The sequence below is a fragment of the Hyperolius riggenbachi genome, chromosome 7, assembly GCF_040937935.1.
Source record: "Hyperolius riggenbachi isolate aHypRig1 chromosome 7, aHypRig1.pri, whole genome shotgun sequence".
Taxonomy (NCBI): Eukaryota; Metazoa; Chordata; class Amphibia; order Anura; family Hyperoliidae; genus Hyperolius; species Hyperolius riggenbachi.
Window position 1 is genome coordinate 86,080,821 of NC_090652.1, and position 25,305 is coordinate 86,106,125.

The 25,305-nt window shown below is 45.6% G+C and overlaps 1 protein-coding gene across 2 annotated transcripts in view; it reads left to right on the plus strand.

Annotated features, from left to right (window-relative positions):
- The first annotated feature begins 781 nt into the window (after positions 1-781).
- Positions 782-25,305, plus strand: part of RAB11FIP3 (RAB11 family interacting protein 3) — a 154,331-nt gene continuing 129,807 nt past the window's right edge. For both annotated transcript variants that reach the window (XM_068244220.1, XM_068244221.1), the window contains exon 1: positions 782-7,170. In XM_068244220.1, the coding sequence (XP_068100321.1) occupies positions 1,204-7,170 (5,967 nt within the window). In that variant the 5' untranslated portion in view covers positions 782-1,203. The remainder of the gene's footprint in view (positions 7,171-25,305) is intronic.

The following is a 25,305-nucleotide window of genomic DNA, read 5'->3' on the forward strand; positions in this document are numbered from 1 at the left end:
CCTTATTTCCTCCAGTCTATGCTGTATGATCTCTATTCCCCATATACATAGAACCAGAGTACAGTGCAGCCCCTATTACCTCCAGCCTATGCGGTATGATCTCTACTCCCCATACACATAGAACCAGTGTACAGTGCTGCCCCTATTACCTCCAGTCTATGCTGTATGATCTCTGTTCCCCATACACATAGAGCCAGAGTACAGTGCTGCCCCTAATACCTCCAGTCTAAGCTGTATGATCTCTATTCCCCATACACATAGAACCAGTGTACAGTGCTGCGCCTATTACCTCCAGTCTATGCTGTATGATCTCTATTCCCCATACACATAGAACCAATGTACAGTGCTGCCCCTATTACCTCCAGTCTATGCTGTATGATCTCTATTCCCCATACACATAGAGCCAGAGTACAGTGCTGCCCGTAATACCTCCAGTCTATGCTGTATGATCTCTATTCCCCATACACATAGAACCAGTGTACAGTGCTGCCCCTATTACCTCCAGTCTATGCTGTATGATCTCTATTCCCCATACACAGAAACAGTGTATAGTGCAGCGCCTATCACCTCCAGTATATGCTGTATGATCTCTATTCCCCACACACATAACACCTGTTCCCTCCCCCCCCCCCCTGCCACTAGTGGATGTTATATCCCTAATCTCGGTGGCCATAGATCCCATCCATAGGATGAGCATTCAGCCACCTCTCCCCATGTCAGCCCTCCCTCCTTCTCTCCCCATCAGCACCTCCCATCGCTCCTCCCTTTTCTCCCAGCCTCCCCTCTCGCTGTAGCTCAGTGTCCTGCGGTCTATCGGATGGAGAGCCGTTGCTGTCTTCTCGGTGGTCGACCGTCGATCACCCCGTATCTGTAATCGGGAATCCCTCAGACATCGCTGTGACCTCCGCCGCCCCGATCTGCCCTGCCCGGTGTCCGTCCTGAGCACCGCTCCGCCAGCCCGGGATCCGCACCTTGCGCGGAGCTCCAGCGTTCAGAGGATGGATCCCCCCGGGAATGGAGGGGGCAGGTGAGGGCCGCTGATCCCTCTCGCTTCTGCATTGGAGCTGATTTGTATGGCGAGGATGCATCGTGATGAATGGAGAGCACCGGCTGAGGACATGATGTAAGGAGAAAAAAATCGGGATCTATAAGACCACCGGAGGCTCATTCCAGCTGTCCCGGAGCTCTAGCCTACAGGGACCGATGAGGATGGATGGGGACCCTCATTTGACTGCCTGGGGCAGCTTGGATGCAGAGCCCATAGGGGGGCAGCGAGCAATAGACCTGATCTCCCCCCAGCAGGTTGTGGGGAGCTATTTCTTAATGGGGGCAGAGGAGAAGGCTTGTATTTCTCTGCAGACCAGGCTGGAGATACCAGATGAGCAAGGTGGGCTCATGCCTATGTTGTCTCTCTATGAGGAGACCTTGCTGCAACCTCCTGGGGCAATAGAGGACCAGTCGGAGGCTGATCATTGCGAGTCCTTACACTGGGATGGAGAAGAGGAGGACACTGTTGCTGGTTCTACTTTGGATTTATCAAAGGACTCTTCTCTGAAACCCTCCTCTTATTGCACATTGGAGATGCCACCCCTGATTAGCGTACCTTCTGAGATTACCCACTCAGCTGTCTACCCCCCTCTGGTTAGCAAAGACCCTGATCATCACCATCATCTCATGTGTGCAAATAATTCCCCCCATGCAGATCACACAGCCAGTTACCTCTTTGATGTCCACCAGTTGATTGTTCCTGAGCTTGTGTTGTCACCTAAAACTGACTATTTGCCCCATTGCTCACTTGCATCTGTCACAGATAAATGTCAGAATCTAATGCCTAGCAACGGTTTCTTAGATTTAGAAGAAACTCAGCCATTTACGTGTAGAGCACATCTGAAAAGAGATGCTGAACCTGTGTCATGTGATGAGCTTGCGTCAGAGACTGACAGAATATCTCCAACTCATTCATGCCTACCTCTCACTGCTGATAATTCCTTTTTGTCTGAACCCCTTGAAGAGTCTGGTACTAAAATGCTGAACCAGTTTATTTCTCATCTGGGCTCTGGCACTGCAGAATTATCACAGTCTGAATCCAATATTTACTTTGGCACTGTTGGGTTGTCACAGGCCGACTCGGGCTTCGATTCTAGAGCAGTAGAGATGCCACAGTCTAAACCCTTCTTTGAAAATGGCATTGACGAACTATCTCATTGTGCACCTTGTTTGACGTTTACCTGTGACCAGTTACCCCAGTCAGAGTCCCATTCCGAGTCTGACTTCGTTCCACAATGTGAAGCTAGTATGAACCTGGACATTGATGACTTACCTGAGGCAGAAACGTGTTTGAACCTCACAGTTGGGGACCTACCAGAATCTGACTTTTGTGTAAGGCCTTATATTAATGACCTTTCAGAGGCAGAAACTTTTATGAATTCTGGTGTTGGTTACTTGCCTGAGGCTGAAGCCTTTATGGGCCTTGCTGCCAATGAGTTTCCCGAGTCTGACAACTGTTTAAACCCTGGTTTGGATGAGCTGCCTGAGGCTGAATGCTTTGTGATCCCTGACTGTAGTGAGTTACCAGAGTCTGAGACCTTTTTGAACCATGAGGATGGTGACTTGCATGATGATGAAGTGAGCTTGAATTCCAACATTGAGTTGTCTGAGGCTGACCGTGAACCCCTGTCTGAATCCAGTTTACAGCCTGACAGTGACCAGTTACCTCAGTCCGATTTATGTTCGGACTCTGGTACTCAGTTACCCCAGGCTGAAACCTATTTACATTTTGTTTCCAACAACTCTGCACGATTTGAGCTTCAAATGGAATCCAACTCATGCAGTCTTCCCCTGCCTAACCCCTGCATAGACTCGGACTCAGACCGGTCACCCTATTCTGAACTCTGCCGAGGTCATGGCCTAGATGAGATGTCCCAATCTGACTCATGTTTGGATTGTAATGTGAACAGTGTGCGCCAGTCTGAACCCTACTTAGATCCTGAATCCTATTTTAGCTCTGACCTTGATCAGATACCCCACACAGAAACTTGTTTGCAACCTGACATTAACTGTCTGAACCAATCTAAATCTTATGTGGGTGAGGATAATAGTAATTCCATAAGCTGTCTGTCTCCCGAGTCTAACCAGAGTCCACAGCCTGAAACCTCTTTAGATCCTTGCACTAACATGTTACACCAATCCTCATCCTATTTAGACCCTGACACTGCCCACTTACCACCATCTGAAGTCTGTTTACATTCTAGCACTAGCCACGTACTGCTTTCTGACTCTGATCACTTTGGTTCTACTTCTGACACTGACCACTTGCTGCACACCAGCTCCAAAGGTAGTCATGCTCCCCAGACGGAAGACTATTGTAGTTCTAATTTTGAGCTCTTGCCCCCCACTGAAACAGATTATGACCTAGAACATGACCATTTACTCCAATGCCAATCCAATTCACACCACCACAAAGAAAATGTAAGACATACTACATGTTCATCTGACAGCAATACAGACAGTTTACTCTTATCTGAGCTTTGTATGGGGCCTAGCTTCAACTATTTAACACAGTCTGAATCAGATTCTGTTTGCCAGTCTCCTCAGGCTGGAACTGGTTTAAAATGTGAAGGTGAGCTGTTGTCTAAGTCTAACAGTGATATAGACAGTGATGATGAGCATTCAGTCCAGTCTGATACTTGTACCCAATTTAATGAGTATGAGACCTGTTTAAATCTTAAACGGTTATCTGGTTGTGGGATCGGTTTAGACCCAAAGGCTGATCAGTGTGCCTCACCTGATCTGTGCTTTGAACTTCCTACTGACCATCCTCCACAGCCAGATTGCCATCTGACCAATGAGTTTGCCCAGGTGTTTCAGGGTGAACCTTGTTTTGAAAAGGAAATGTTATCCTGTTCTCCCTCCTATTTAGAGCAAGACTGTAATGTACTATCCAAGTCTGAAGTTTCAGTGGTCCCAAGCTTATGCCATATGCCTCACTCTGAAACTTGTTCGACGTCTGTCATTGACCACGCACCACAGTTTGAATTATATCTGAATTCTGATGCAGAGCCGTTGCCCCTGTCAGAAACATTTTTAGCTCATGAGAATGACCAGCTAATCTGTTCGGAATCAGTTTCCGACTTGGACTCTGGCCGGATGACTAATTCTGAATCATCTTTGGCTTCTGATGATGACACAAAGTTTTCATCTTTGTTTGACTCTTCAGCCGACTTTTACCCTGACCGATTACTCCAACATAAAGTCACTCTGAACCATAACAGTGAGCAGTTACTTATCTCAGACTCCTACAGCTATGATAGTACTGATCTCGTTTCTCTGTGTGACGCCTTTATGGCCCGTGAGACTGACCAGCTTTCTTTTTCAGAGTTTAGTGACCCTGACCACTTGCCTCTTAACAAACCCATGCTAGCTTGTAACACTGACCATTTGCAGGTTTGTGAGTCTCTTTTGCGCAGTGATGGTTTGAAGCCATGTATGGCCTCAAAAACTGACTATTTATTGAAAGTTCCTGAATCCTGTTTTGAGTCAGAAAGTGGACAGTTGACTAAACTTGAATCCTGTTTGAAAGAAGATAGTGATGGTGCTTCTGTGTCTGAGGCATCAGAGTCTGATGACACTCATCATGTTCCTCTCTCTCATTGCCCCTTACCAGTTAACACTGATGAGTTGCCACTATCTGAATCATTTGTGTTTCCTGAGACTACCCACCAACTGCCTCTTTCTGACTCTCCTGTAGACTCCCAAACCAGTCAGTTACCTAAGGCAGAGCCCTGTATGGATCTTAATGACAAACACCAGCTGCCAAAGTTAGAATCAAATTTGCAGAGGCATTTGCCTTCATCCGACCAGTTGTCTAGTGCTGATAATGCTTTTATCTCTTGTGATGATGAGTTCATGCATCTGACTGAATGTTTTTTGGCAAGAAAACAAGACTTACCTGAATTAGGTTTGACTCCCAACATTGACCATTTCCCTCTGGGTGCACTCTCTGAGCATGTTGACAGTGAAATGTCATTGTTTGATGAATTATTGATCAGTAATGCCAATGAGTCCTTTCTCCCGGAAGCCATGGTTACACCTACCAGTGAAGAGTTGTCTTTGTCTGAGTCCAGTTTTCCCCAAGACACCAATCAGTTAACTTGTATATCTGCACCAGTTAATGACCAGTTGTGTACTCATGATCCTCTTTCTCAGTATCTTCAAGTGGATGGGGCACCCTTATGCGAATCCCCAGTATCTCCCAACAGCGACCACCCTTCTCCTGAATCACTTGTGGAATCCAGTCCCTGTCCGCAGCCTCAGTCAGTTTCTTGTTTATCCTCTGAAACTGACCACTCTGAATCTGAATCAGAAAATCAGCCACTTCCAGATTCTGATTCAGATTGTTTTGATGGAACCCAAGCCAACACTAGTTTCTCAAATAGTATTATTGAGGAATTTCAGATTCCCTGGGATTGGACACCCGATGTAAAACATACTGAACTCCCTGAGGTTGGTTTAGACTGTGGCACTGATATGTATTTGAATTTATCTGCAGGTGACCTGACCAGCCAGGTTCATGATACTGAAGACTGTTTTCAGTTATTTTGTTTAGATACTCCTCCAGAATCTCCTGAAACTCCTGCAGAAACTGACCCACTTGCTCTTTCAGATGACTTATTGTCCCTTTGTGATGTGTTCTCACAGTTACAATCTAATGACTTGACACTTCCAGAAGATGACAGTGGTGGCCTTTGTCACGCACTTGATCATTTATCCCTGCATCAGATGGACAGTGAGATTAATGCTGACCAGGAACCTCTGACAGAAGGCAAAATATTACCTCAGTTACACCAATCCCAGTTAGCTGACTTTTCATCCATGTCCACATCTGATCATCAAGTTGACCTTGAGGTTAGTGATGACAAACCTATTAGCAGCAGCACAAGCTTTGATACTAACCCACATTTCATAAATACTCTACCATCTCAAATGCAGGGTGTGAACTGTGACCTTGACTTCAGTATCCATGATCCTGAGATTGGACATTTAGACTCCTATTGTCTAGACTTATTGTTTAAATCTGATTGGAGTTCATGTGAAACCGATTCAGATTCGTATTGTCTGGACTTATTGTTTAAATCTGATTTGAGTTCATGTAAAACAGATTCCGACTCATATTGTCTAGACTTGTTGTTTAAATCGGATTTGAGTTCATGTGAAACCGAATTAGACTCTTATTGTCTGGACGTATTGTTTAAATCTGATCGGACTTCATGTGAAACCGAAAGCTTGCCTAATAGTTTCATTGCTGACTTGTGTCCACAGTCCCTATCTGACCCTTCTCCTGGAAGTACCATCTTCTCTACTGTAGCTGGTAATGTATCTTGTGACATAATACAACCTTCAGAACTACATGCGTACAATACAGAGTCCACCCTTCTATTAGAGAAGTCACTGCCTACTACTCTTAGTGATGATGACCATCTGCCACCTTCAAGTTGGGCAGATTCTTCCTTGGGACCAAGCCATTTTCCTCAAGGCAGATCAGATGCCACTAAAACGGGGTCAACATCAGAACTGGTTTGTGAACCTGTACAGATACCACTGGTGGTGTTGACACAACCTTTGGAATTGTTCGATTACCTGACTGAAGCTATTCAGAATGTGTTTGCAAATTCTCAGGAAGGCTTACCACCAGATAATCAGTTTGAAATGGATACCATGGAAGATGATGAAGGAATGCTTTTAAATGAATTGAATGCATCTGCCTCTCAATGCAGCTATGCCTCTTCTGGAGCTACAGACCCAACTGGGGATTTGCCTTCAAATGATGTCACCCAGCCTCAGCCAGACATCAGTTTTGAGCCCCCTACCTTTCCAGTGAGTGGTTCAGTTGAAAATATCATGCTTTCTTCTGAGGACACCACCTTGGAAAATACCCAGGTGCTTCCATGTGATTCCCACCAGCCTGCTGACTCTCGGGATTTAGCCTCTGCCCCCTTTTCATTTGGGGAGGGTGACCCATTTTTAGCATTTGCTCTAGACAATGACTCTCCTTGTGCTGGAGACGAGCTGGCCCGTCTCCGAGCGGTATTCGATGCACTGGACAGAGATAAGGACGGCTTTGTGAAGATGGAGGACTTTGTGCAGTTTGCTACTGTTTATGGGGCAGAACAGGTAAGCCAAAACTCTAATGTAAGACAGGTTAACTTTTATCTTTTGAACAGCCAAAGTGTGATTGTCTCGAGCTCAGAGAATTTCTTGAACATGGACAACCAGCTGCTGGTGATTGTTGTGGTTTTAGTGTATCTGCAGTATTGAAATGGATAGTATTTGATTTATATTGTACCAGGTTGAGTTTCTGTGTCACCTATTATCATTGGCAGTTTTCGCTCTAAATAGATATGCATAATGAACGCAGATTGGATGCAGGTTGGAGATGGACCAATCCAAATTATCAAGTTCACATGGTTGGCTGCATTCCAAGCTGCGCATATTTTAGGGGACCTAGCAGGTTACCTCATAGGATAATTTGGCTAAAGTGATTGGTGAACAATGCAGCTAAGCGTCAGATAGCTTGTAGTAAACTATGCCCACGCTATTTGGTCAATTACAACGCTTCGTGCAGTGATTGGACACCCGTTCCCTTTGAGGTTTCCTGCTGGGTCTCCTCAAGTAGACCAGTTTGTTGTGTGAGTGTCCTTGTTCCTTCTGCCTGACTGGTTTCTTTATTCAATAGTTTCTGTTTTTTTGAGAAGTCGTTAGAGAGCCGACAGTGTGTCTGTACAGCAGTTGTCAGTAAAATGTCACCAAGAATGATCATGAACAATTACCTCAGGTGACAACTTCATACGTTGTCTATGTTGTCTTACCTCAGAGTGCTGCCTCTTGTTTTGGCCACATTCACAGTGGAGCGTTACTGTGCAGTGTAATGCAGCTCGCCGCATTGCAATGCACCACCTACGCTACAATCAGTGTGGCAGGTGTGGTACAGTGGGGTGGGGCATGGTAATGCACTTGCATGCATTACCGCAAATCACACATGTTCAAGGTTACAATGTAGCATACTTTTCATTGACTTTATGCTTCAATACATGTGACGCAACACCTGGGCAATGTGCAGGGCCACTTTCCCCTCCGCTGCATTTTTGTTGTCTCATGGAATGCAATGCAATGGTTACTGTGAACCATTGCGAGTTTAACTTACCTGGGACTACTACCGGCCCCCTGCAGATGTCCTGTGCCTGGGACAACACGATCCTTCGGTCCCCCAGCGTGGCACATTTTCGCTTTTGTGTGTCACCGGTCATTGCGCCTGCGCAGCCCTGGCCGAGCGCGTCCTTATTCGCACTCCCGTCTTCTGGAGCGTCCTATGCAGGCGCAGTAGAGATTTTCTCTTGAACGAGGACGTGCGGGGCCAAGGCGGCACAGGCGCAATGGGCATCGACTTACAAATCGGCGAAAGTGAAACGTAGCTGAGATGGGAGATCGGAGGATTGGTGAGTGACGGCACAGGACGGCTGCAGGGGGCTGGCAGAAACCCCAGGTAAGTGCTTTCTTTTTTTATGGTATTACAGGTTTCCTTTAAAGTACTCTCTATACTCCTTAACGATGCATCACAATACTGTAATTAAATTGTTTATAGAGCTAAGGTTGTGGAAAACTGAAGGGTGTTCAGGACACTCCTGGCTTCAGTTTAGCTGAGTTGTGCTTAGTTTTCGTAAAACCATAAAATTGTGTTTTTTATTATTTATTTATTTATTTTTTTAATTTGAAATAAGCTTTGTTTACCAAATGGATGAAGGAAAAAAGGTAGAAACTGCGCAAACAGTGGATATAATTGCAGCTGTTTTGTGATTTATTGTGACATTTGATTTTAGTTGCTTGCTGTTGCACAATTTCATCTTTATATATGTTATATGGTGAGGTTAGCTGATTACACCTCCGGACACTGTACAGACGTGTCTCTAACCTAGAGGGTAGCGATGTGTCCTGTTGCTATATTTGGTGGGTGGAGGGAAAACAGAGCGGTCTGTGAGTGATGTAACGCGCTGACAAAATGAACAATGCTCTTGGCCAATGGATCGCTGGCTGAGGCATTGGCAATCGCTATACACACACACATTGGATTCTTGGCAGAGGTGATTGTTACATCTAGCATGTATGTCGGGCTTCAGTCGCAAGCATTAAATTTGAATTCAAGTCAGAATTATTTGCATCTAGCTGACCATCTTAAAGCAGACCTGAACTCAGAGCTTCCTCTCTGTTTTAAATTAATGGTACACAACAGTATAATAACCTTTATAGAAAAACATTTTTGTTACAGCTGATACAAATCCTGCAATAAATTTGCAGTGTGTCTACTTCCTGCTTTCATGGAAGCAGACCTATTGTAAATATCCTGTTTACAAATTACCTGCTCTGCCTCGGCAGGGGAGATTCCTGAGCTGACACAGCTAACATCAAATTACGGTGGTAATTAGTCACAGATGAGGGGGAATTAGACAGGCTAAATGCTCTAAATACACAGAGGGTGCATTTCTTTCTGTCCTTTGCAAGAGTTCAGGTCCACTTTAAAGCTAGGCACACACTAGTAAAATGCTACCCGATGTGGCAAAACAAATTAATCCCTCTCTCATCGGAATTTGATCAGAGAGGAATCGATCCCTTTCACATACTGCATTTCAGCATGAAATCTATTGAAACTCAGTTGAACCACAGCATTGCACTACTTGATGCTATGCAGCGCTATGGGTCTTCCCTTACCTCTGATACGCTGAGATCCTCCATCTGGTCTTAGCGATAATTTTGATAGCTTTTTTTTGGTAAGACAAGACAAATAGCATTTATATCGCGCTTTTCTCCTGGCGGACTCAAAGCGCCAGAGCAGCAGCCACTAGGGCGCGCTTTATAGGCAGGTGCAGTGTTAGGGAGACTTGCCCAAGGTCTTCTACTGAATAGGTGCTGGCTTACTGAACAGGCAGAGCCAAGATTCGAACCCTGGTCTCCTGTGTCGGAGGCGGAACCCTTAACCATTACACCATCCAGCCAGTCATCTTGCAGCACATATTTATAATAGATGCGATCATGGTGAATTGAACTGCATAATCGATAAGTGTGTGGTTGCCTCAGGTCCCAGCAGTGGTGCATATATTGTGCGTTTTCACTTGGAGTTTATCCACATTCCTGAAGTACTGATAGTTCTGTGTGTGTGTGTCTGTCTATACATGGTAACCTGCAAAACCTGTCCTGTTGGCAGGACTAGCCATAGATCAGTGCAGTCTAACCTGTTGTCAACATTTCCCAGGACTGGTGGAAGAATTTCATACATTGCAGCACCAGCCCACCCTCTGCTGATGTCAGCCAGCTGAAATAGGGCCAATAGGCCAAACATGGCAGTGTTTTTATTCCTATGAAGCTGAACTGAAGTAGTGCAATGCTCTGCAGTGTCTGTATGCTAATGTGAAGCTGGAAGGCCAGCTATAGATTAGTCTTCTTACCATTCACAGACTTAGGCCCATTGCACATCGAGCGGTTTTTGGAGCCATCCGCCGGCCGCATCTGCCTGTAAAACGCTTGGCTAATGTATTGCAATGGGATAGTGCACACCGGCGGTTTGAGGTTTTTGCCAAGCCGCAAACGCGCCTCCTGCTGCACGATTGTGGTTTTCGGAAGCGTTTCGTCCTCAATGTAAAGTATAGGAAAAACGCAAACCGCTCTGAAAAACGCTACTTTAGAGCGGTTTGCCAGGCGTTTTTGTTACAGAAGCTGTTCAGTAACAGCTTTTACTGTAACAATATGTAAAATCTGCTACACAAAAATGCACCCAAAACCGCTAGGTGTGTTTAGAAAACGTCTCTAAACATACCTAGAATCGCTCTGAAATCAGCTCCAATAACCGCTAGCGTTTTGTGGATCTGCTGGCGGTTTTGGTGTGCACTGGGCCTTAGTGCTGGTGCACACCAAGAGCGCTTCTGAGCGCTTTTAAAAACACTTGCATTTTGAAAAGCGCTTGTCTAATGTATTTGAATGGGATGGATGACACCAGAGCAATGTGATTTTCTCCCAAACGCAAACGCGGGTCCTGCAGCATTTCTGTGCTTTTCTGAGGCAATTCAGCCTCAATGTTAAGCATAGGAAAGTGGAAAATTGCTCTAAAAAGCGCTAGAACAGATCAATTTTCCAAGCGTTTTTATTACAGAAGCTGTTCAGTTCCAGCTTTACTGTAACAAAATATAAAAAACGCTACACCGAAATGCTCCAAAAATCACTAGGCATGATTAGAAAATCATGCCTAGAATCGCTCTGAGAAATCACGCTTCCGCTTTTTGGTGTGCACTGTCCCTTAAAAAGAGAAACTATACTGAGTAAACCTTAAAGGAATACTTAAGTCTAAAAAAAAAAAAATTTACTCACCCGGGGCATCCCTCAGCCCCCTGAAGCTGTATGGTGCCCTCGCAGCCCCTCTCCGATCGTCCTGTGCCCGCCGGCGGCTACTTCCGGGTTCGGCGACAGCCGCCAACAGGCTGGGAACGCGAGTGATTCTCTGCGTTCCCAGCCGCTATATCACCCTCTATGCTGCTATAGCGTATATGTTATACGCTATAGCAGCATAGAGGGTGGTATAGCGGCTGGGGACGCGGAAAATAACTCACGTTCAAACCTGTCGGCGGCTGTCGCCGAACCCGGAAGTAGCCGCCGGCGGGGACAGGACGATCGGAACGGGGCTGCGAGGGCGCCATCCAGCTTCAGGGGGCTGAGGGATGCCCCGGGTGAGTAAATATCATTTTTTTTTTTTTTTTTTTTTTTAGACTTAAGTATTCCTTTAAAGGACATCCGAGGTGAAAATTAACTGATGAGAAAAACAATTGTATCTATCCTCAGTCTCCTAAAAGTGGCTTTTTTTTAGATATCCCACAGTTTTATTTTATATTTAAATCTAGTTTTTAAGTTTTTACTGTTTCATTGTCTTCGTTCAATTACATCTTCAATGAAGTATACCAGAGCTCAAATCTTCGAATTATTTACCCTTTCGATCTCTTTGCTGCTCTTAGAAACCATTTACTGACAGGAAAGTATTTTATGGCTGTAATTTCTTATCAGTGAGGGTTATGCTATAGTCTGTCTCAGTCTGACCCGGTCCCGACACTGGCAGAAACTGTCACTTGCATACCTGATGTTTAACTCTTTCAGGTAGAGAAAGAAAAAAAGGAACACAGCTTAGTTATTTGTGTGCTAGGCACTATACATACACATGTCTATCTCATCATGTCACCTCGGTTGTCCTTTACAGAGGAACTGTAAATGAGCATCCCAGTCAGTAGCTGATACCCCCTTTCTCACAAGAAATAGTTACCTTTTCTCCAGTAGATCATCAGAGGGGTCTGTGTGGCTGATACTGTGGGGAAACACCTCCCACAGTATGATGTCATGACCATGGGCATGGTAGTTTGCTATATGTGAACCTTGTTGCATTGTTGGAAATGACCTCTTTTTTTCCCAACAGCCAAGTAAGCAATATCTCCCTCTGTGCATAGAACTGTCAGTAATGGACAATTCGTACAGATCACCTCGCAGAACTAAAGATGTCACCACGAGTGACACATTTTAGAATGTAAATCAGGGAAAGGAAAGCTTTTACAATGGGCAAAAAAAACCCCACTGACTAAATAACTTAAAGAAATTGTAAAACAAAAATAATCAATTTTATTTATTTTCAGTACAGTTCCTCTTTCGTGAATAAGTGTTTTTTTTTTTTTCTTTTCTTTTTGTACTACTTAATAAATTATTTAGTCAGTGTTTGCCCCCATTGTAAAATCTTTCCTCACCCCGATTTTATATTCTTAAATTTATCACAGGAGGTGACATCTTTACTGCTGGTAAGAAGTGTCACTGTGGAATGCTTGTTGTGAGCTCCGAGGTGAGAAAAGACATATGGGGCTTGATTCGCTAAGCTGCTATAGCAGCGCGGCTTAGCTTGAGCAGCGCATGTTAAAAAATGCCCTGCGCACACTACGAGCAGGAGTGCTGAGTAGCATGCACTGCTAACTTGCATGCGCTTCCTGTACTTTGATTGGCCCAATAGGCTGCCTGTCATGTGCGGGGAACACATCCTTATAATCTGCAGGACCTGATGGGACTGAGTGTGGGCTTATAGGTGCGGCCGGTACTTTACATGGAGCGTGCGTAAGTTAGCAGTGCACACTACTCAGCACTCCTGCTTGTAGCGTGTGCTGGGGATTTTTTTTTTAACTCGTGTGGCTCAAAATAAGCTGCTCTGCTTTAGCAATCTTTTGGCCACATTGGGTGCCCATCTATTACGGTATATACTACACACATCCAACTTTGGCCAATTCCTGACCAATTTTACCACCGTCATGTAGTATGAGAGCAAACCAATTTTGAATACTTTGCAGTGTTCCTGAATTTTTTTTCCTGCCAAGTGGCATGAAAAAGTAGCTGGGGGGGGCGCAACGTTGGGAATGCGGGCCGGTGCAACTCTACTTACAGCATAGGACAGTGATGGCTAACCTTGGCACTCCAGCTGTGCTGGAACTACAAGTCCCATGAGGCATTGCAAAACCCTGACAGCTCTAAGCATAATTTGGGGAGACAGAGGCATGATGGGATTTGTAGTTTTGTCACAGCTGGACTGCCAAGGTTAGCCATCACTGGCATAGGAGGAGGAGGAGGAGGGAAGCTGATGATAGCCGGGTGCTCACCAAAATAAGCAGGGTGGAGCACCGAGCTAAAAGAGCCTGGCGAGAACACTGTATTGAACAGATTGTGTAGGTAAGCTCTCATACTACATGGAAGTTGTAAAATTGGCCAATGGCTGACCAATCAAAATTAAATGTATGTAGCAGGCTTTAGTGTATGGGTGCCTTAAAGATGACCGGAACTTTTGCACAGGACAGAATGAAAACACAGAGAAATGCACCCTGTATGTATTTAGAGAATTAAGCCTGTCTGATTCCCCCTCATCTGTGACTAATCACAACTGTATTTAGATCTCTCAGCTGTGTCAGCTGGCTGCCTTTCCAGAGCAGCTAACTTGTAAACACAGGATATTAACCCTGTGCCTGCTTCCATCAAAGCAGGAAGTAGACACACTGCAGAGTTATTCCAGGATTGTATCAGCTGTAATAAGGAAATATCTTCTTTTCAGGTTATTTTGCTGTTGCTTATCTTTTAGAGCAGAGAGGAAGTTTTGAGTTTAGGTCCGCTTTACCCTCTTTAGCCAGTCTTGGTTGTTTGAATGATTTGGGCGGTAAGCAGACAAACACATTATTGACATTACAGCTGAAAGACAATGGAGTTGAATACAATGCAGTTCCTGGCAGAAACCGCTGTGGTTTCAGTAGCCTAATGTTGTTTTCATTAGAATTTAATAGCATATTAAAAAGCAAGAGAATAGAGCATTCTTGAATGATTAGTTATAAAAACTAACATAACTAGGCTTTTTATTTAGGCCTGGGACCCACTGGGGACGCATTTCGGGAAATCTGAAAGAGCCGTAATTCCTGAGTCGCGGAAGTACTGCGATTTTCATTTTAAATGCGATTTCCAGACGATTGCGATTTGGCTTTGCCGCCATTAATGTGATCGAGTTGAGATTTCTCACAAAATGCATCGAGCGGCGCTTAGCAATTGCTCCAGAAGAGGCGGTCGTTCAGCCAAGTTCCAACTAACATGTAAAAAGCTGCCCTTTTTTTGGTAGCGTTTCGAGCATGTTTTCGGTTGTGATTTTCCAATAGCAAGGGCACTGTGGTTAATAATCGCGAGTAATCGCATTGCTCTTTTTCCAGCGGTACGCTAAGGGCTCTTTCACACTAGGAGCCCATACGTGCATTTTGACGGATCGCTCCTAGGCTGCGTGTAGAAAGGGAACATGAAAGTCTATTTGACTTTCATATTAACTTTCACATTAGATGAAGCGTTCCAGAGCGTTACGTTGCAGCGCACCTGGGAGCTTCGTAATGTCCAGCACCGTCGGTTTCCCATTGAGTGAATTAGAACTACCGCCGCTAATTAGCATTGCACCGCAACTTCCAAAGTCACGCTGCAAGTTATTTAACGCGTACATGAAATAGGTTCCTGCACGCATTGGCTGATGTGAAAGAGGCCTTAGATTTTTGGCCAATGGCGAACCCGCTGCACGCTGCATTTTTCCTGCGTTTCCTGTGATGTTTGTTGCATTTTCAATTAGATGTGAAACTCATGTTACAAAATCGCAGTAACAAACTTGATCTAAATAGTAAAAAGATAAATCGCTTTGCATGTTAGTGACCACATGCGAATGCTAGTGACTGATAAAGTAAAGGTGGCCATACATCTATTGACTTGGTGGCAGATCGACCATCCGATTCAATAATTATTATCCAGTCCGATGAAAATCTGTGCCACCAAAAGCATGCCCGATTGACTATTTGACCAATTTCGGGCCAATATTGGCTGCATGTACCGATTGGACATGCTGCAAGATGTCAGGCCGTTGTGGTTGATGCAGTGCGTGGCAGTAACGGGATGAGTGATGAAATCCCTGGAGATGTCCCACCTTATGCAAAATGTGCAACCCCCCCTCCCCCTCCAGTGCCCAGTACAATATACCTGTCCGTGTCTGCTGCTAGCTCCGGGCTCCTCCCACAATCCGTATACATGCACCCCACGTGGTTGCTGGAGTAACGTGTGTGTGTCGTGTCATGTCACAAGGATGATTCCTGAGAGATTTAATGCTGAAATCGGTCATGAATCGACCTGCAGTTTATGGGGCAGCAGACAATCTCTCCCTAATCAGTTTTGATCAGAGAGAGAGATCTGTCTCTTGGTCGTTCTCCCATGCATCGTCTGATGTGGGCACTGTTTATCGGTTGATTGTGGTCATTTAGCATAAGCAGACACTGTCAGTCATGGTACAATGTAATAAATATGATTGGATGGCTCATTGTTTGGTAATATTGGCTTGTGTGTGTGCCAGTCCGTAGGGCCAGTGTACACCAAAAACTGCTAGCGGATCCGCAAACGCTAGCAGTTTTTGAAGTGGTTTTGAGATCGATTCTAGGCATGTTTAGAGCGATTTTTCTAAACATGCCTAGCGTTTTTGTAGCGTTTTTGTGTAGCAGATTTTATATTTTGCTACAGTAAAGCTGTAACTGAACAACTTCTGTAACAAAAACTCTTGGAAAACCGCTCTAATCTAGTATTTTTCTTTTTGTTAAGCATTTCATAGCTTAACATTGTGGCAGAAACACCCTTAGAAATCCGCAAAAATGCTGCAGGACCCAAGTTTGTGTTTCGGGAAAAAACGAACCGCTCTGGTGTGCACCATCCCATTCACATTCATTTGCCATGCGGTTTTCAGCCTGAAAGCGTTTTTAAAAAAACTCAGAACCGCTCTTGGTGTGCACCAGCTCCTTAGATCAGGGTTTTTAGATGAGAGCAATGGCACAATTCACGCATCTGAAAAGAAAAAGTGGCCTCCAGCAAGATGCCCGCTCCTAGTCCCGCCATTATCCCGACATGTGGCTGCCCCCTCCAGGCTCACAGAGTAGCCTGCTGCAACCCTCGACTAGCCATTATCCAGTGCGGTAATCCATTATCCACGCTCTCCAAATAATAATTAGTTTGCAGCGAGCGGCAGAAATCTGGGCAGCAGAAGATGAATGTGTAAATAGTTTCGCGTAGCATACGGAGCTGCAGGGAGATTTACGAGAGATCAGGATTTTTGACAGTCTGGCACATCCAGATTCATCTCCATCCAGCTGGGCTGGGATAACCCGCCTGTAGTTCTGGCCACACAAATGATGATATGCATGTCTGATTTCAGCTGCTGTGCCTGATGCTGGGAATACACGGTACGTTTCTGTACCGTGTATCGTGCCGCTGATGGCTCGATAGATAATATCCGACACGTCCGATACCCCGCCAGATCGATTCCGCGCTCGATACCGCGGGCAGAACTATAGAATAAAAGAAAAAGATAAGTGCCTGCGGGGACGAGCAGGAATCGATCCAGGAGCCCGCGGGGACGCGCCGGGGTCTATTGTGCGGCTCGATACACGGTACAGAAACGTACTGTGTATTCCCAGCATTAGTCCGTGCACACCTTAAAGTGCACCTGAACCAAGTAAAATTATTTCAAATAAACACATGATTTACCTGTAGATGATTATTCTATACTTAATCTGGCCATACATCAGGTGACTTTGCCGCCGATCGACCATCAGATTTGAGAATTATTGGAATTGGATGAAAATAGTTGCCGCCAAGTGCATGTTGATCGACTATGCGACCAATTTTCGGGCCAAAATTGGTCGCATTAATCGGTCGGATATGCTGCAAGATGTACTCAATAGAGTGCAGGGCAGTACTGGCGAGCGATATCGGGATGAGCGACAAACGCAACAAAACACCTGACGCTGTCCCCCCTAATATGTAATGTGACCCTAAGTGCCCAGTACACTATACATTACCTGTCCGTGGCTGCCGCTTATCCTTTGCTGGCTCCAGGCGCAGACCTTTGTCCATACACCCCCCCCCCCCCCACGTGGTTCACGTGGTTGCCGGAGAAACAGGGTCACGTATGACGTGACACGCGTCCGCACGTACGCCCAGAGCTAGGAGGATAAGTGGCAGCCATGGACAGTTAATGTATAGTGCACTGGGCGCTGTGGGGCACATTATACATGGGGGGGGGCGGCGGTGGATTTGCGGATGCGGCCAGTAGTGCTCCGCGCAAGCACACTATGCAGTTGTAACATCACAATAACATAGTGCGCCTGCGCAGAGTGCTCCTGGCTGCAACCATACAAACAAGGATGAACAGTCAGCCCTGACCACCCTGTAAGTTCAGGGGGTCGGTAGGCTGTTCCGGGGGGGGGGGGGGGAGCTGCGGGGAGCGGTGAGCATGAGGAGAGTCCACTAAACTTGCCTGTTCCACCCCCCCCCCCCTGTTTTTACATTTATGTTGCGCTAAGGTATCCTTTCATACTTTTTGCCATAGACCTTGAACAAGCATGAAAATCAGGTGCTCTGACTGAAGTCTGACTGGATTAGCTGCATGCTTGTTTCAGGTGTGTGATTCGGACGCTATTGCAGCCAAAGTGATCAGAAGGACTGCCAGGCAACTGGTATTGTTTAAAAGAAAATAAATATAGACCCAGCGTGCCAGATCCCAGGGGATACCTGTACACGCTAGATTCTCAGCCAAGATCACCTGACCAGAGAACAGTCCAGCTAGCATAGAGGGTATAGTTACACACAATAACTTTTTTGGGGGGAGGGGGGGGGGTGTAAGAACAAAGAGACAGCTGCCATTTCTTGTTTTACTCTGTTTAGCGCTTGCACCTCTCGTTCTTCCAGATCCGCACCCTGCACAGAGGATAAATGTTATTCAGAGAGGAATGTCATCAGCAGTGTGTAGTCAGCTCAGGGATAATGAGGCTGCCGCTCCTGTCTGTGAGAATTGTAAAGGGCATTTTTGTGAAACAAAGCTGAATTGTCACCACGGCTGGAGCCCCTCTGAAAGTTCTCCTCTAACCCTCGCTCTTTGTCTGCTTGTTGGAAAGGTGCCGACCTCTGGGGACCGGTTTGCATGGTTTGTGTAAATCTGAATGGCCTGGCGGTGAGGGAGGGCCTGGGGGGGGGGGGGGGGGGGGGTTAACACTCCCTTCTTTTCATGTATTTAAATTTAGGTCACTTTGTAATATGCTGACACAATCTACTAATAATTTTCATTGGTCACTTTGGTGCTGACAATGTGTCATGTGACCTCTGTGCATCACCATAACAAATTAAACTTCAAAGTGGACCTGATCTCTTGCACAGGACAGAAGGAAAACCTAGAGAAATGCACCCTGTATGTATTTAGAGAGTCTACTGTCTAGTTCTTCCTCTTCTGTGACTAATCACTAGTTGTAATTTGATCTCTCCCGTGTCACCTGACTGCCATGGCAGATAAGCTCATTTGAAAGCACAGGATGTTAACAATATGTCTGCTTCCATGAAGCAGGAAGTAGAAACACTGCAGATTTATTGTAGGATTTGTATCAGCTGTAACAAAGAAATGTTTTTCCTTAAGGCTACTTGCACACTAAGACGTTGCGTTAGGTGCAACGTTAAGGTCGCACAACGTGCACCTAACAACATATGGTGGTGCGGGAGAGGACGGTAGAGTGAGCCGCGTTAGGCGGCTCTATTCCTATAAGGTCTCCCAGAGTGGCGCTGATTGGCCGGCGGGACCACGTGATGCGGAGCGAGACACTCCGCATCACGTGGTCCCACCGGCCAATCAGCGGCCGCCAGTGCAGTGAATATTAAGTAGCCATGTGCGCGGCTACTGTAGCTGGCTCTCCCCGCCTCCTCTCCGCCCCCCACTGAGCATGTGCAAACAGTCTAACACGGCTAAAGCCGCTAGAACGCACAGCATGCTGCACTTTCCCGTTACATGTAACGCAACGATGGCTGTGTGAACAGCCCACTTGTGTTACATTGCTGTGCGTTGGGGGAGCGTTACAGGCGCACTAACGTGCGCCTGTAACGTCTTAGTGTGTAAGCAGCCTCAAGGTTATTATGCTGTTGCGTATCTTTTAGAATAGAGGACATTCTGAGTGCAGGTCCGTTTTTAAAGCATATCTGAAGTGAGAGGGATATGGAGGCTGCCAAATATATTCATGGCTGTTCTAAACCCACAGCTCATCCGTTCAGGTGACACCTGTCCAGGCAGGGCAGCACCTCCTCTTCTCTTTCATCCTTCATCTTCAGTCTTTCATCTTCACAGCCATGTGGCTCCCCTTTGTGAGCAGCAGTGCCCCTCCCATTCCACGTACAGCCCCCTCCCATTCCAAGTACAGCCCCCTCACTCCATGTTCATGAACAGCTCCCTTCAGCATCAGTTTCCCTTTTTCATGTGCTGCTCCCCATTTTCAGCCTCCTCTTTCCTATGTAGCAACCCCTCTTTCATGTCCAGATGCCCCCTTAGGCTGCAGCTGCTCAAAGCTCGGGCCATTGTGGCCTTCCCAGAAATCCAGTCCTGTTCACAGTAGATCACTGAGCTGCCCAGTAGCTCATTTCCTCTGATCGCACTGCACACCAGGCTCATCCAGGCCTTACCCTACGGCCTTGTTCACATTATAAATCTCCAGCGCTATTGCAATCACTGAGCGACTTATTGAGCGATTTGCCCCGGAAATGAATAAATACAATGTATTTATTCATAAAAGTGCTTGCGAAATCGCTATACAAAGCGCTTGGCGATGTTCCTATCTTTTCTATTGAATCGCAAACGCTCAGAGAATGGTGCAGGAGCCACGTTTGCGATTGGATACAAAGCTCATCGCTCATGTGAGAACATTCACATAGAGCAACATTGCAGAAGCGCTTTTAAGGCGATTTTTAAAAAAAATTAAAATTAAGCGAATATAAAATAAAAATAAGCGAAAACGCTCTTAGTGTGAACAAGCCCTAAAAGTATTAGAGGCAGAGGATCAGCAGGGCAGCCAGGCAACTTGCATTGTTTAAATACCACCTAACAATGTCAACAGTGGAGTCAGGGGAACCGTAATCTAGATTTCTGAGCAATACTTAAAAAAGTTAATTTCATATTCCAAGACTCTAGTGTACGAATGTAGATGTAGCCTTTCAGGCAACACTTCCCTTCATTCAGAGGTTAGGTTCTCAACTGTAAATGCTTGCAGTTAGTTCAGCACAGTATCCTGTGTGAAATAACATTTTCCCAGTGCAGTCAGTCCCCCGACGTCTCCTCATTCCTTCATGCTGGGCAGGAGTTTCCTTGCTAGAATGAAGTGATTCAATGTCTACCTCCTCAGCCGTTCTGTCTGAGCTCTGCTCTGTGTGACCGCCCTTCTCAGGCCCTGATTCCCCCCCCCCCCCCCGCCCCCTTCCCTTTCAGGAATCAGAAGCGAAGGATTATGTCACCTATAAAGCAAATTGTTTGCTTGCTAAGGGTTAAAAAAGACGCATCCATCAAATTTTAAAAGTAGGCAGTTAAAATCTGACACAACCGACAGGTTTTGGGCCAGTCCATCTCCTCATGGGGGACTCTCAGGGTTTTCTTTGTTTTCAACAGCATTTCGTGAACAGCAGTTTAACTGCCAAAATATTAAGATACCGGCCAGCCTCCATAATCACTCGCAACTATTTTGTCAGTGAGGGCTCGTTTTCACTATTGCGGTGCAGAATTGCCTGGATTCCACCGCTGATGAAATAGCATGCCGATGCGAATTCGCATAGGTGAGGTATATGCGAATTTAACCATGTCACTGCCTGTTTGAAGTTGCATTGGTACCTATGCGAATTCGCATGCAAATTCGCATGAAAATTCGCATACCATAGCCGCATGCAAATTCCCTATTAAATACATTAGCGGCGATTCGCATGCATTCCACTCGCAGGCGAATTCGTTGGCTCTTTTGTGCGTTTTTTCACCGCTGAAAAAAACGCACCTCAACAACGCTACAGTGGAAACAGGCCCATCCACTTGCATTACATGTGCGAATCTGCATGCGTTGGACGCATGCAGATTCGCGATAGTGGAAACGAGCCCTTAGACTTTCAGGAAATGCTGTTCAGGAAACCTAGAAAATCCCCATGAGGAGATGGACTGGCCCAAAACCTGTCGGTTGTGTAAGATTTTAACTGTCTACTTTTTTGCAATAGTGGTCCTTTAAAGGGAACATGTACTGAGTAAAATTATTTAAAATAAACACATGAAGTAACTTCAAATGAACAGCCCCAGGACTGCCTAACGCCGATTGGTGTAAAGTCATTATGGCAATCTCTATACCTGCATTTAAAGGGGGCTTAGATGCTTTCCTTGCGTTGAAAGACATCCATGGCTACAATTACTAGGTTATGCCTAATGATGATGATCCAGGGATTTTATCTGATTGCCATCTGGAGTCGGGAAGGAATTTTTTTCCTTTAGGGGCTAATTGGACCATGCCTTGTGGGTTTTTTTTCGCCTTCCTCTGGATCAACAGTAGTATGTGAGGGAGCAGGCTGGAGTTGTACTTTGTACTGGTTGAACTCGATGGACGTACAGTATGTCTTTTTTCAACCAAAATAACTATGGAACTATAGTTACCTTGCCATCAGTTCATCTTAGCTTACCATTTTCTTCTGGCAATGATCCCTTCCAGTTCTGCCAACATTTTGTCAGAACTGAAATATATCAATTGCTGTCAGTTATATATCAGTTGCTGTCAGTTATAGCTGAGAGGACAACTGATGTGCCAGGTAATGTCCATGTTTCCCTATGGCTCAAGTGGGAGATGTTAGTTTAACCTTTTGCCGACCACATCACGCCGATGGGCGTGGCCGCGGCGGCAGCCCCAGGACCGCCTAACGCCGATTGGCGTAAAGTCCTGGGGCTCTGTTTTGAATGAGTTTGCGCACAAAAAACCCCACACTTTTTATATAAATAAATAAACAAACACAAATAAACACTGGGGGGGGGCGATCAGACCATACCAACAGAGAGCTCTGTTGGTGGGGAGAAAAGGGGGGAGGAATCACTTGTGTGCTGTGTTTTGCGGTCCTGCAGCTTGGCCTTAAAGCTGCAGTGACCAATTTAATGAAAATGTGCCTGGTCTTTTGGGGGGTTTAACACAGCAGTCCTGAAGAGGTTAACAGTTAAATGGCCATTTTCAAAATGGAGGATTGAGAATTCTCTTGATCACAGTGGACAAACAGGACGTGGGAGAGGAGAATGAGAGTGAGGAGTAGACTACACGGGAGGCGTATGGCTTACCTCTGTTTATTTTGACTTTTAATTTTCAGTTCAGAGGCGCTTAACTTGAATCCTTGTGCAGATTGCTTGATACTCCTCCCTATATTGCCTGATGAAGAGCCTGCGAAACGCGTTGCAATTTTTTTGGAGTTTCTAATAAATGTTTTTGTCTGAATCCCAGTCGTTGTCGTGTCTGCTTGAGGGAGGTAAGACCACCACTTCCTCCTTCAGTTTTGGCAATTAAGTTGGTTTTTAAACTCATTTAATCTAATTTTATACTTTTGGCGCCTCTGTTCATTATATACAATTTTCAGTTCAGGTTTTCTGTAAGCTCTCTCTCTGTCTGTCCAAAGGGAGAAAAAAAAGATCTATGGATCCCCACAAGCTCAATCTAGAAATCTCTGATCGTACAGTTTATAGATTGAAAGTGCAAATGGGAACACTTGTAAATTTGAATGGCGTATGTGGGGAGTGGCAATAGCGGGAAATGTACAGCTGTATAGGTTTGTACGACATTGAGTGAAACAAAGCCAACAAAGAGCAGCAGCATGTTCAATTCTCAGCCAGATTTCAGCAGAGAGGTGCATGTGGTAAATTGATTGTTATGAAATTCTTTGGACTGACATATGTCCATGCAGATCGCGCATGTGCTGTGCGTCAAAGCTGGCAGCACTGTGCATAAATTGAAGGTAGCCTAAGGCGGGGCTTAGGGCTGGTTCAGATTGGGGCGATTTGTGCACGCTTTGCTGATCGCCGGCGATCAGCAAAGTGCGGCTGCAATGTATCCCTATGGATACATTCACACTGCAGCGGTTGTGATTTCGATTAATTGCAAACGCAATGCAGGCAGCGTTTTGGGGGCGATTGTGCTGTGATTCCCATTCTATTGTTCGGGAATCAAAAGCGCAAAGTGCGCAAGAATCGCATGCAGGACCAATTAAAAATCGAATTGCATGTAAAATCGCATCAATATCGGAATCGCATGTAGTGTGCATGAGCCCTGAGACTGGTTTTGTGCACCGCCGATATGAGTCTTCGTATGACCCTACACCACAGTGCAGCGACAATGTACTATGCAAAGGTCAGGCCTCTGGCTAGTGACAGCTTCCCTGCTGAGGAAGAAGTACATCACTGAGATCGTGCACGCTGCATGCGTCACCCGTTGACTTGTATTACGGGAATGATCCGTATAATAAGCTTCGGGCGCATCGCATTCACTCTGCAAGGCTCTATTGACGGACATTCCCCTCGTGGCACCTTGCAGTAAGGCCTGGAACCCACTGCAAAACGTGATCGCTAATCGCAAGCGCTAGCATTTTGTATGAGCAGTTTGTCAGCGGTTTCATGAGCGTTTTAGGAAGTGATTTTACAAAGTGTATAAATTTGCCAGCGATTGTGTAGCGATTAGCGATTAGCATTTTAAAGCCTGATTGGTCCTTTCAATTAATTTTAATTTTGTTAGTGTGTGGTAAGGTTAAAACGCTAGCAAAATCGATCCATGCAGGTTTTGATGAGCGATTACGCCAGCGTTTATATACTTTACATTGAAGCGCTAACGCTCCCAAAATGCTGCATGCCCTGCGTTTGTGATTTGAGGAATCGCAAACGCTCCAGTGGAAGTTGCCCCATCCATTTACATTAGCTGAGCGTTTTGGCAAAACGCTAGCGTTCTGTAACGCTCCAAAAATGCTCTCAAAATCGCCCTTGTGGGTTCCAGCCCTAAGAAAGGGTTACACAGCACAGGTTCACAATGCAGTGTGAAAGGTTCCTGTGGGACAGCGCTGTGTTTGGACAAATGCATGCAGCAGTGCTTTAGGATAACGCAGTGCTACATTGCGCATAGGTGGGAACATTATAGTGCCGTCTGAAAGGCCAAACCTACATGCTAGTTAAAGTTGGATTTCCTCACATGTGGTAACACACTTGCACAGACATGCTTTGCGCACAGTCCCATCCTCCATACATAACCACTCGGAAGATGCAGTGATAGTGTAATGATGGACTATGGTAATTAATGGCTTATATAACAGGGATGTACCCTACAGCCTTGGGAAACGTGTGGATGCGGATGCAGAGATCTTTTGCAGGCTGTAGGCCACAGAACAGTGTGAAGAAAAGCTAATTATAGGCTCTGTTTCCCTTCAGCTAGGAAGAGGGCGTATTTCCTTCTGCAGAGCACTGTTTGCTCCTGAGATCTCCAAGGCTTGCCAGCTGTTGAACATACAGTGGGGAATGCTGGGACTTGACGTTCACATACAGTTGGGTGATTTTATTATTATTTTTACATCTATATTTATATCGCTTCACACCACCACAGACACCCTGAGCCGTATAAAGAGTTCTGACAGAGGCTTACAATTTAGTGTCCCCATCACACACTAGCTTGTAAAGGTAGACAGTTAAAATCCAGCTGAAGGGAGTTTTCATGTTTAGTTCTGTATAGCAGAGAGATGGGCTAGGACCACCTTGTTGCGTTTTTTCTTTGTGTGTGTGTGTGTGTGTGTGTGTGTGTGTGTGTGTGTGTGTGTCTCTATGCCCCCATGCCCCCAATATGGCGATTTCCC